Source organism: Toxotes jaculatrix, chromosome 12 (assembly GCF_017976425.1).
Source record: "Toxotes jaculatrix isolate fToxJac2 chromosome 12, fToxJac2.pri, whole genome shotgun sequence".
Taxonomy (NCBI): domain Eukaryota; kingdom Metazoa; phylum Chordata; class Actinopteri; family Toxotidae; genus Toxotes; species Toxotes jaculatrix.
Window position 1 is genome coordinate 24,037,995 of NC_054405.1, and position 13,111 is coordinate 24,051,105.

General features: G+C 40.4%; 1 protein-coding gene across 4 annotated transcripts in view; it reads right to left on the bottom strand.

Moving 5' to 3' along the window:
* Nucleotides 1-3,650: 3,650 nt before the first annotated feature.
* Nucleotides 3,651-13,111, bottom strand: part of gtf2ird1 (GTF2I repeat domain containing 1) — a 28,551-nt gene continuing 19,090 nt past the window's right edge. For 3 of the 4 annotated variants that reach the window (XM_041051520.1, XM_041051518.1, XM_041051521.1), the window contains exons 15-27: nucleotides 11,478-11,531; nucleotides 10,949-11,029; nucleotides 9,766-9,949; nucleotides 9,615-9,676; nucleotides 8,572-8,643; nucleotides 8,057-8,324; nucleotides 7,802-7,830; nucleotides 7,635-7,682; nucleotides 7,450-7,527; nucleotides 6,004-6,196; nucleotides 5,566-5,603; nucleotides 5,348-5,457; nucleotides 3,651-4,719 (exon numbers count right to left, since the gene is read on the bottom strand). In XM_041051520.1, the coding sequence (XP_040907454.1) occupies nucleotides 4,651-4,719; nucleotides 5,348-5,457; nucleotides 5,566-5,603; nucleotides 6,004-6,196; nucleotides 7,450-7,527; nucleotides 7,635-7,682; nucleotides 7,802-7,830; nucleotides 8,057-8,324; nucleotides 8,572-8,643; nucleotides 9,615-9,676; nucleotides 9,766-9,949; nucleotides 10,949-11,029; nucleotides 11,478-11,531 (1,286 nt within the window). In that variant the 3' untranslated portion in view covers nucleotides 3,651-4,650. The remainder of the gene's footprint in view (nucleotides 4,720-5,347; nucleotides 5,458-5,565; nucleotides 5,604-6,003; nucleotides 6,197-7,449; nucleotides 7,528-7,634; nucleotides 7,683-7,801; nucleotides 7,831-8,056; nucleotides 8,325-8,571; nucleotides 8,644-9,614; nucleotides 9,677-9,765; nucleotides 9,950-10,948; nucleotides 11,030-11,477; nucleotides 11,532-13,111) is intronic. The other variant, XM_041051519.1, reaches the window with a different exon arrangement.

The following is a 13,111-nucleotide window of genomic DNA, read 5'->3' on the forward strand; positions in this document are numbered from 1 at the left end:
TGTTTTTTTTTTCGTGGTCTCCAGTTGGAGATAAAGATCCTGATCTACTTTAAGAATTCTCTGGTTATGTTCCTATCCACTGATCAGGGTCATGAAAAGAGTGTGAATGAGTTCTTCGTGTGGGGCTCGTGGTCCTTTAATATGTGGGGAGAATATGGTAGTGTTGGCACTTCACGGTGCTCCTGGCTCTCTTAAATGGCCTCATAATGTGCTGCTGTTGTATGATCATTAAGAGTGATCATCAGACCTAATCACTCGCAGTAGTTGGCTGCCTGTGGCATTACAGATTAGACTCATCAGGACTCATTGTGTCCTGACTTCTGGAGAAGTTAATGGGAACGTTAAGACAATCATGTATTTGACTTATGTGAGAACATGTGCAGTAACGGTAGGTAAGAATAGAAAAGGCAAAATGTTTGAGAAGAAAATCTGGGTGCCCTCACTTTATCTAAAACATACTGTAGTTTTTCAAATACCAGAAAGCTTAGAAGTCTAAATGTTATGTGCTCAACCCCCCCCAAAAAATAAATAATGATACAACGTTTAATTTCTCAAAATAAAAAGTGCAAACTGTAGGGTTAGAACACAGCTGTACAGGCTTCATGGAGGCTGAGGTGAATCTGTGCCTGTGGCTCACATTGACTGTATAAGACATGGACGTAGCAGCCGTGACGTCACCCACTGGTTTCGGGGAGTCGGTTTTGTCACCAAACCATGGGCATTTGAGCTGCGCCATCTTGGATTTTAGTGGGAGTGAACTTTCCATATTTGGCGGAGAGGCGGTTACTCTACGGGTCAACCGGCCGAGAGCCCGGCCACTTAGCTCGGAGCAATATTTACCGGCTTTCACCGCTGCCTCCATACACTATCCACTTACAGTTACAGCAGCACACAAACAACAGCAGCCGCTTACAGACGGAGCTGCTCTGTCCATGCTATGTCTGACTTTTTAAACAGAAAAATGAGACGAAATAAAATTGTAGCCTAGTATTCCCGCAATAAACGGACTCTGAGAGCACGGAACACACCGCAACAACGTTCCTAACATTAGCTGCTCCGGTCCTCTATCTGTATCAGCAGCGACCAGAAATCGACAATTAAGTCACAAGCCAGCGGCAAAACATGCTAATACATGCTAATTAGTGTAAACATCCAGGTAAAATAGTGAGAAATTTACTTACCGAAAAAACTGCAACACAGACTCCTTCGACGATTGGTGAGTACAGTCTACACTACAGCAAGCCGTACTGTCACAAAAACCTATCCGAACATTGGCAAACAAACACGGACACTGCAGCCCCCGTCAACCGCTGGAGGTAGCCGGAGGCCTCTGGATGTAGCCGCCTAGCCCAGCCGACGCTATAGCAAAGAGCTAACTGCCTGTGCCTGTCTATGGGGCTGTCACTCAACGTAACCACGCACACACACACACACAGTGTTCACGGAGGTGGAAGCTATCAATAGAGACCAAAAACAAAAAATGTACCAGGCTGTAAATATGTTTTTTAGGCTGTAAAGTTGGCTATGCAGCTGACTGCAGCTTTTTGAACGCGGAAGTGATCCTCACTGCTGAAACCATAGACAGCTGAAACCTACAACTCCCCCCATGGTGGCCGACAGTGATCCTTGAATTATCATTGTAAAGGCTTAGTCTTTGTATTTGCTTTGCTTCTGCTAATTTGTTAACTAATTTTCACCAGTAATTTCACCACCAGTCTCACCTGCAGCAGGTGGTGCTCAGCTGACCCAGGTTGGTTCCAGGTGTGTGCTGTGCAGTCTGCTTTTCATATAAAACGTACTAAAGATCAACCTCAGACCAGTTTAAGCCTGATTACACAGCTGTATACTGGGTAATCAGGCTTTGAATGGCAGGTGGAGCACCTCTTCAGTAAGTTGAGGTGGTAACCTAGGAAGCAGTATGAATTAGGTAATGACTAATGTTGTATTTGCTTTAATTACTAAGAGCATGCAAGTCAAACACTCAGCTAATCTGCTCCATCAGGACTGTGTGGGTGTGGTTAGATCAGATGTGACTGACTGTGGCCTTGCAGCATAAACAAACCACAAATTTTGATCCCAGTATTTCTAAATCCGGATGGATCGGTGTTTCCCAACAGCTCACTTCAAACCCTCCTAACTCTGTGTGTTCATAGTAATAGTAGTAAGAAGCTGATTGAAAAAATGTGTTTTGTGGGCCTTTAAGGTGTTGCGGGTGCATATTACTTATGCATGTCTTCAGTGTCCTCAGTGTGTTGTCTAGTGACTTCTCAGCAGTTTTGCTGTTTGCTGGCTGCAGGGCTTGAACCCAACTCTTCCTGCCGAGTAAATGTCTCTTTAACCACTCAAACATTTATTTGTAGTGGAAATGTTAAGAGAAGAACACGACCACTTGGCAAGGAATTTCACTTTGCCTGTGTCTTAATGGAGCCTGTAAGTGCAGAGCAGCGGCTTTGGGTTCCAGGTCCATGTGGAGGAAAGTAGGAGTTATGGATGAGAAGGGGTGAAACATGCGCTGAAGGCTGGGAGACAGGTCAGCGAGAGGATGAACAGCAGCCCCGAAGAACCTCAGTGAGGATAGTGTCTCTTTGGACAGATGTGAGCAAAAACAATGCTTCGTTTTACCAGAGAAAGAAAATGAATAAAGAGAATTCGGTCTGTTGTATTTGTTGTTGTGTTTTCTTCCTTGGTCTTTGATTATCTACAAACAAAATATTGGTTTGATTAATTTGGAAAGTATGGTGTTAAGGTATGGGGCGGAAATAAAGTGTTTAAATATAAATTACTAAATAAACGAAACAAATCCTGTGTCTCGAGTGTGTAAGCTAAGAGCTAACGTTAGCTTCATTACCTAGCTAGCTACAGCTGTTAAAATTTGCTAGCGACAGTTTTGATTGTAGCTGGAAACATCAGCGGTTGCTGGCTAGAAGTGAAGCATTTTATCTACCATTGTCTGAAACCAAGGGTCTGTGGTTTCAAAAACTACTTCGGATTTCAAAAGGTAAATCTGAAACCTTTGTGATTGTACACTGCTTAATGTAATCTGCTTGAGCAGAGTCAAAAGTGCAGTAGCTGCAGTAACGGCGGCTGGGCTTGTGCGGTGTTAATTTAAACATATCTCCTTGTCCGTGGTAGCACATCCAACCTTGTAGCGTTTTGTAGTAGATGTTTTAAATGAAGCGTACTGTTTGAAAGTACAAAAAAAGAATAAATCATTCCTCCGATTATGTTAGCTAATTAGCCAAAATGGCGCTGACTTTAGCTTAATTAGCTAGCAACAGCTGATAACGTTTGCTAGCAACAGTTGGATTTCAGCCCGAAAAATCAATCCTTAAATCGACCGCGGTCTGAAACTTTTTTAAAAAATCATTAAAATATTGAGTTAAATGTACCACTGTTGTTACTGCGCACTTCATAATGTTAATGTTCTTCATATTTGTCCAAAACCTCGTAAAAAAATATAAGAGAAAACTTAAACGTTAAATGCAGCTTAAATCCAGGTTTCGCAACCGATCAACTTCATGACTGAACTACTGTATAATAAAGCTAGCCTGCTTACATCTGTAAGTAGATACTATATAACGATAATATTTATATTCTGATAATATTAAGCAACACAACAGAAACGAACCCCAACAAAATGAAAGTGCAAGGCAACACATTTTATTTCAAAGGCCTAATTGGCGTTAAGGTACAGCATATTAAATATCGTTAGTCCAGAGACAGTCATCGCAGAATAACATACCATTCTTTCCTTTACATGATACATTCAGGCTGACTTTAAATGAGATATTTTACATATTGTTAATGTGGTGCTAACATAAAAAGGCTGTTTACTGAAGGTCTGTCGTGTTTTTACTGCAGGTGGCTTCCTGGTGCTGTGAGCAGCGGTTCCACCTGCCGGGCAAACTCTCGAGTCCATTTTTATCTCCTTTCATTGCTGATGGCTTGCCGTCGCCCCAACACCTAATTAAGACACTTCATTCCTGCTGTGTAGCTTGATTTCAGTGGTTACCTGTAGTTACAGAGTGACTAGTAGCATCTGTGTTAGTGTTGTGATAGTTCCTCAAGGAGCTGTATAACAGAATAATGTATTTTACATCCCTGCACATAATGTTATATTTCAATAAATATAATAAATAAAAAGTACAAATATCTGAATATTATGGAACCAAATCGCTATCAAAGACATTTTTTTTTGTCAGTAATACATTGCAACCAAATGCTGGATCCAACAACGTGACTCAGTGGGTGGACACTTCATAAATGCAAGGGCAAATAACATGAGAACATGTAATATCTTAAGCTTTGTACAGTAATATTGTTTGAAGAAAAAAAGACAATATTACTGTCATGATCAGATTTAGAAGGAAACAAAAACTGACAGCTGTCCTGCCGACAAAGGCAGGAGATGGAAAACAAGCCAAGATTTTGCCCTGCAACATTTTGATCCACGTACATTCTGTTGTTCCTCAGAACTCGGGACGTCATTCACAGAGTCAAACCTTCAGCTCCCTATATTCGTTCTGGAGAGATTGTTTAGCTTTAGCACTCTGACAACGTGTTAGTGTCGCAAGTGGAAGAGTCATGAAAATCACTGTGAGAAACAACTCCTTCTCCTTTTATCCCTTTGCTGCAGACAAGGTTTGTCCTTCAGTAATTGACTTTTCCAGGAACCTGCACATTCACTCCACTGTAGTCGACCATGTACATGGGCCACTGCTGCAGGCAGACACAGAGGAGAGACAATGATAGAGCAAAGTCAGTCATAATGGAGGATAAAATGCTTTCATTACTACAAAGAGGTTGTTGACCTTGCCTCAAAACCAGTTTTAATATTAGCTTTTAGTAGTGACAGTACAACAGTCAAGTACAAGGCACAGCCTGATGCAGTTCAAGGTGGTCCATCAGTTACATTTCTCTGAAGATCAATTTGCTAAAACCATGTCCTAATGTTGATTTCATCTTCCTCCTACTTCCCTCACTCATATGTTTTATCCCAAATTGAATTTTTGGAGCTCTGTTTTCCAAGCTGTCAGTTTTGGGCAGCAGATACTGCCGGACCCTCTGACTGCTCTATTTGGGAACTCATGTGTGAACAGCTGCATAACTGGGGTCAGACAACCTCTGTAACATTAATGGCTCATAGATTAATTTTACTTGACTGGAAAAGCCTCCAACCTCCCAGTCACACTCAGTGAGTGAGGGAGGTGTTGTACACTGTTCAACAGAAGAATTTGACAAAAAAATATTTTTTTCCATCATTTGTGAGTAAGAATATAAATTATATTTTACTCAGTGTCAGTGTATATTCCATACTGAACCCCCCCCCCCCCCCCCCCCAACATACCATCACTGGAATCTGATTGGTCGATATCCCCAGCTCAGGGGAGGCAGGTACTCGATTGCTCTCCTGGACTCTCTTGCGCTTTCGTCGATTGGTCGAGGCGTCCGTTCCTACTGAAGACACAAAGAAAAAGGTGTCACTGTCAGGTGCCAGCAGTGACCGCACAGAGCTCCACCTCCACAAACACGAGGAAATTAAACAGCACCTCAAACAGCTCTTACCTGTGTTACAAGCCTGGCTGCAGATTTCTGCAAAAGGCCTGTGAGACAGAGAAAAGGCTGGGTCATTTCAGGTGACAGAGCTCTTGTTGTTTTCACAGATGCCATCAAAAAAATTTTTTTTCAATTACCAAACAGAGTAATCTGTTAAGGCTCCACTCACTTCAGAACTAAAAAGGGAAAAAAAAAAAAGGAATTTTTTTTGCATGATTTAAGTCTCTGCTTCTATTCTTTCATCACAGCTTAACTGCTTCGTATTATTTACATTTGCCGTTGAGGAAGATTTATTCTTTGACATCTGAGAGACTAGATTTAAATCCAAAGCATAAATAAACTGTAATGAGCTTAACTACAAAGAAGCAAAAGCCTAAATTCCCACTGAAATATACAGCACGGTGACAACTAACAGGCTGCTGAATATTCAGGTGTCTCCACACTCACTGTAGCTGGCTCTTGATGTTGAATGTTATTTTATCTGCGGCTTGAAGGATTTTCTCCAGGCACACGATGTCGTAGGTGTTTGGGTTTCGGAAGGGGATATCGTCTGGAAGGCCACTGACTTCTACAGACTCTGGACTGCCACGGATTAGCTTGTATGGGACCATGACGGAGCGGTCTAAGCCCAGAGCCTCACCTAAACGCACAATGAGAGAGGAATTAAGCTTCGTGACAAAAAGACCAGATGCAGGTTGTTTTTCTGTTAGCTCTGCAAAAGGAAAACTATTAAATACATGCAAATATTCATATAATAACTGGTTACTGTACAAAAGACCAAGTGGAACTGCTTGAGGAAAAATGAGGTGAATATAAGTAATTATTCTAATAACAGTGCTTGATGCTATGCTGTAGGACTACGTGCTCATTTTGCATCTTATTCAAGACATTTTTTTTGTTTTCCTTATTTATAGTGAGATTACTTTTCACATAATTAGCTTGAAGTACATTAATGCTCATTTACTTAATTCAGGGAAGTTAATAATCACATGCAAAGAACAGAATGCAGAAGCAGAAGGCTAATGATGCCACTGTTTGATGCCATTTCTGATGTTACGTTTTAACCTGCAGCATGGCTGGGCCTCACTCACCAATATTTCCATACTATTATCCCACACCTCTCTTTACGGTTTTCCTCAGTCTAATTTTATTGGGATGGACAATGTCTCTATCCAAGTGAGATTCTCACTGGGTCAAAAAGTGTGTGTTGCTGATTTCAGCCGTGCCACTACAGGTGACAGGTGTTTAACTAAGCCTGTTTTAAAAAGACAAGAATCATTCACAAAAATGTCTCTCTCACACACACACACACACACACACACACACACACAAGCATTAAGTCCTGCTGTTGAAAATCAGCAGACGCAGAACATCACAGATTTAACACTGTCAGTGGGGGACCAGAAAAATATCACTACAGCTGTCAATGCAGAGTCATCACAGAGATGTACCAGGGGGAGACAAAAAAAAAAAAATCAAAGAAGAAATGCCTTCATATAAAATTAAATGCTAAAATATGCCAAGCTAAGGAAAAAGCCATCCATGAGTAAAATATGAGGCGGTTAAAGTGACAGTCACAGACATGGACGGGAGATTATGTTCCACTGGATGTTCACCTGGACAGATACCTGCATTAAAACCCAGAGGAACTGCAAATAAGACTCATGCCAATGAATCTAATGGGAAATGTTCCTCTCTGTAAACTGACAATTCATGCAACAAGTTCTCTTAAATCACCTGTGCAGTATATAACACATCTGTGTGTACCAGCGATAATTGCACGAGGTCCAGGATCCACTGTCCCTGATCTTTAAAAACTCAAAGGGAGCTGCTGAAATTCAGTGTGACAAAAACTCAAGCTGCCGCATCGCACAATAATCCAAATCCATTTACCGTATTTCTTGTTGAACAGCTCCTTGACTTGCTCTCGAAGGACCACTTTCTCTCCCATGCGGTTAATATCGTCATCATCTGTCAGATGAAGGGAACCGGTTAATCACACCTTTCAGAATAAAGTTACTGATGAAGCAACGAGAGGAAAAAAAAAATCTGGATTTTATTAAACATTTCCTACTCACCACTTATCGAGGCGTAGGCCTTCTTTAGTAAAGTGACTCGTCGTGGTGCTGATAAAATTGACGAATGACATATTAATATTAATGTTAACATTACATGACACTAATATTAGTTCTGCGTGCTAAGATTATGGTTATTAATCAGACTCGATGATGAGAAATGTTCTTACCTGGTTTTGGAATGAGTCCTTGAAAAGGTCTAAAAAGAAGAAAGTGAGAAAGGATTAAAATATTTGATGAAAAATCAAAACCAGTAACCAAATGTGAAAGTTGTTGCGACATTCCAGTTATGATGTTTAATAAAACAGTAAGTGTGCGAGGTGACAGCAGCATGAGCTCAGCAGTATCGTAAGTCATGTGTTCTGCTTCAGTTCAGCCTTTAGTGTTTCTGAGACCGACTGGACAAAGGAAACTGAGGTTCCCACCTGGTGATGGTGAAGCTGATTTTGTCAGCGACTGCCAGGATCCTCTCCAGGTTCTGGGAGCCGAAGGTGCAGGGCTTCCTGAAGGGAATGCCGGGAGGAAGGCCCTCGATGATGACCGAGTCCGGGTTGTTCTTGATCCTCTTGTAAGGCACTTGCACGGGGTACTTGATGCCCAATGCCTCCCCATACTTCCTGTTGAACAGATCTTGCACCTGCTCTCGCAGCGTGTTGGCCAAGTCGATCCTGGACAGCTTGGACTCCAGGCACTCTGCAGACAGCAGACAGAGGACACTTTGAAATTTCATCATTTTAAATATCTGTTCCCACAATGCACTTCCAGAGTTGCCAGCAGTTATTGAGCCTTTTTCAATCTCTAGCTTTAAAAGTGAGGGCGATAAATGTCAATACCCAAAGCTGATTTATGTTTAAACATAAATCAGCTTTGTTTTGATGGACTGCATCAAATATTAAGCTTCAAAGTGGTGACAGAGAAAAAACCTGAAACCTGAACGCACCTGAGAATCCAGGTCTCTTGGATATAGCTGCAGCATCCTCTGTCACTGATGCTGTGTCCTTGGTGTCCAGCTCTTTGGAAAAAAAAAACATTTAAAGGTTAAACTTTTGTTTTTGTCGTCTCTTAAGATTTAACGAACACAACAAACGCTGCGAGCTCCTCGTGCCAGCAGCTGAGCTTTGTCACAAATAAAAAGTGGAGATAGTCCCAGGAAATCCCTGCAAGGACTTTATTTTTCCTTTAGAAGAGAGGTTTTAAAAATACAGCACAAACTGGATTTGACCTCAATCTGAAAAATGAAGAGGACAAATAGTCAAGTCATTTTTTTTCACAAATCACAGATTTGCTTAAAGGGGCTTAATAATCTGTAAAGCATTAACAGCGTTTAAATCTGCATTATGAGTTTCCAGATGTTTGAATTTTCTAATACAGCTTTCCTGCTCTCTGCTAAGATCTTCAGAGCTTTAGCTACTGCGGGATGTGGAACGGCCTCTTCAAATGTTTACTGAATGTGCAGCAGAAGCTTATATGATGTTACTGATACAGAAAAGTTAATCAAAAAAGTCAATGAATTCACAGAACTGATCTCTTCAGAGAGTTCTTCTTACTCAGTAGAACCCTGGTGCAAACAGCTGTGACGGCAGCCAAACACACAAACTGTTTGTGATCTCCTGTCCACAAAAAAACCCTCCATTAGAGTCCCTACTGCATTTTGTAAACAGGTCACAGTTTCAATTTGCACAATCTAAATTAGTCATGACTAATGTATACAAAATAACGGGACCAGGAAGATGAACAAATAATTACGTATTCATGACCATGACATGAACAAAGAGGCTTCATTTTCTCCCATTTACGGAACAGGGAAAGTAGCTTATTCATTTTTGTTGTTTCGGTGCAGTCTACCAGAACACAACCATAATGTATCTAAAACGTTTGCTCAGTAGCATACATAATAATGTAGTGGACAGTCTGCTGTTATTTCTCAGTTACTTGAATTTAAAAACATTATGGCTGCATGTCAAACACAGAAGAGAGGCATACCTGAATCACAGACGGGGATAGAAGGCATTTCTTGTTTTACTTGCTCAGTTAACAGCTCAGGCCTGGAGACAAACAAAAGGATCATCACAGTATTAGTACACAGTAAGTAATATGCACAGTGTACTATAACAACTCCTTTACATGCTCTCACCTTTTGATAACAAACTGGATCTGACTGCTAGCAGCCAGGATCTTGCGCAGTTTGGCTGCTCCGAAACAGTTGGGCCTTCGCAGGGAGATTCCCTCTGGCAGCCCCGTGATGTACAGGTCCTCTGGGTACATCTGGAACTTGGAGTAGGGCACCTTGGCCGGTTCAGGTAGGCCCAGAGCTTCAGCTGGAAAAGAGGAGAGGGCAGAAACAGAAGAGGAGACGTTACTTATGACACATGAAACCAGTTTACAGGCCGACTTCAAACATCTTCCCTCACTGACCACAGTTTTCCTGTGCAGTGAGGGATTATTACCAACAGTTTTGTCTCCAAAACTGATAAAAATCTGGCTTAACTGTTGGTGTGTTTACAACCTGTCTGATCGTCTGACTGCTCATTTCTTTCCCTGACGGACGTCATCTCATGCTCCGTGATTTCAGCGATTACTCTGGTGATTATAATGTTAACGTTACCAAACAAATATAGGACAAAGCTAAACTATGTAATAATAAACTGTGACATTAGTGTAACCGTATTAACTGGACCTTGGCAGGGCCCACACCTCTCACACCCCTTATGTCCTCTTGTATTATCCTGAGCTTTCAAAATAAAATTATTACTGAGCTAGATAACCAGAACTAAAATCAAATGACCAACTTACGATACAGGGATTCTGTTTACATGATGCTACCCAGTCCTGCTCCCTGGTTATTACTTTGCTAATACAAGTAATTTATTAAACACTATTGTGCTGTCACCTAATTTTGTTGCACATTAATGCTTGTGCACAGGCCTCATTCTTACGGTAGTCTGATGTTGTTAATAAGCTGCGTTATACAACAAGCTTCATACAACATCTAAATGCTACAAAACTGCTATAAAAACATCAATTCTTGGTAACTTTTAAATGTCTAAACCCCTCGGATGTGAAATTCAGATGAATTTTTTTCATTCCCTCCACAATGAAGAAACCAATGTGTAATTCCAATGTGTTAAATTATTTAAAAACCTCAACGTTACAAAATTAATATTCAAACAGACTTTAAAAGCTTAGGTTTTTAATCTCTGTACATTGGTAATGGGTGTGTACATGTAGAGGAGATCAAAGTCTTACTGCAAAAATGAACAGGCCCGACATAACTTCCCACCCTCGTATGAATGAGGGTGAAGCTCCAGGTAGCTTACCGTACTTCATGCTGAAGAGGCTCTCCACTTGCCTCCGAAGCTGAAGAATCATTTCACCGATGTCCTCCACCAGACTCCCCGCTGAATGAGTCCAACAAATGAAAGAGAAAAAGAGCATTACCACGTCTCCCCTCGCCAACTTTGTTGTATTTTTGATAAACGCCCCTTTTTCTACACTGGTCTGCTAATGACAAACTGACTGCAACATAACAAATGCATGTGAGAAAGAAAAATGTTAAAAGTGTGAAAATGGGACTGAAAAACAAAGAACACTAAATCAAAGCACTTTATATCAGACATATAAAGGCGGCCTTCATAAAGCCAGGGCTCAGGCTGGAGTATCTGTAGGTATATTGTACTGAGCATGTCTGGATCAAAAGTTTTGTTATATTTTCTTAAACTAAGCCTCTACAACAAGTTAATATGTTCCACACAGCGACAGCACTGGCAAAAATGCACTGGATTTGGCAGAAAATCCTACATAAATAATTTGTGCCCGTGGTCTCTGATGATATGTTTTCCATCGTACCTTCAGAGGATCTTCTGATGCTCTGGGAGGCCGCGCTGGGTGACAGAGCTTCAGCTGCAAGATGCAAGAAAAACATGAGACGGGCAAACACAAAGCTGCTTTCAATCATTCATACAACGGAGGATTCAAAGATGTGCTGTATTACTCCAAAGATGTTAAGGTCCTGATTGTTTACCATTGTTCACTGAGCTCTGAGCTCAAGAAAAACATTTTCAGTCGCCTTTCTGCTCAAGCGTCAGCGTGAGTTAACAGTGAGGTTTGGCAGGAATGATTACGTTTGAAAAAAATATGTCTACTTGTAAATACAGGGGAAGGACAAACTAACAAGAACTGTGCATAAGTATATTTAAATATACAGCTGCAATAATTCCATTCGCTCCTCTATCAGTCTTCCAGCTGAACAGCAACGTGACAGTACTTCATGATCATAACGAGTTCTTATTATAAAAAAGTTGTTTAAATTAATGAATCCAGACAAACTGTAATTAAAAAACTAACAAAAATGAGCCGACAAAGTTTTAAAATAGTGCATCTTTTTTCTGATGTAATGCATAAAAGTGGAATACAGTTAATTACACTGAACGTCAGCTTGTTCATTTATATTATGATTTTTGCCTTCAACTGCTAAACTATGGTTTTTTGTTTCACCCGGACCAACTGCAATTTAGTGCAAGAATCAGGGAACATTATCAGTAAGCTTTAAGATGTAAAATATTCCTGCTACTTTATAAATAAACTCTCACGCTTTATGGTTATGATTATTGAAAAGATGATGTAACCTCAACTTAATCACCATAGCTCCTGATGAGAGCTGACGAGTCCCCACTATGATCTTTATTCACTGCAGCTCAGTTAAAAAGCTTGTTTGAGCCTCTAACAGCAAATAATACAAGGTGTGACATTTGCTGCACTTACCTTCGCTTTCTTTCCTTTAGTGGTCATTTGTGAAAGAAAAGAAAACTTAAAGCACAATCAAATAAATTAAATAAAACAAAACGCCTCTTGAAAGTATTGTATGCTACATCCAAGATCACATTGAGTAGACTATTCTCTGAAGCATTGCTATAGAGCTTCCTTCAAATGTATAAAAAAAATAAAAATAAAATAAAAAAAATATTAAACAGATTACACAGTACCACATGCTTGGTGCACAAAGTTTGCCAAAGTTCCTTTAATTAACTTTGGGCAGTTCAACATTTTCAGTGTCAGTGCAAGAACTTTAATCACTAACGCTTAAATAAGCTTTTAGCCTTTAAACACTGAGCACCATCCTTTAACCATAATTTAATGTGTCTTTTGCACAGCCTAATTACAGAAAATGTACTGTAAACCATTTTAAATATTCAAATTTATTAGATAAATAAGGCAAGTAAAGCGTAAAAGAGAGTGTAGTCTACTCAAATGTCCTTGGTAACCGTACTCTAGTCACCTATGGTTTAAAGGTGGAAGCTGTTTGAGTCTACAGACAGTTCAGTGTTAGATGGAGGGAGGATTCAGGCGCCTCGACAGGAGCAGTTTGGTCTTTCTAACACAATATCTAACACTAATCGTTCTGGGCAGCAGGACTAAAGGACAACAGAACTCAAAATCTGGAAATGTGCACAATGCATCAGTTTTGAAAACTGAATTACCAG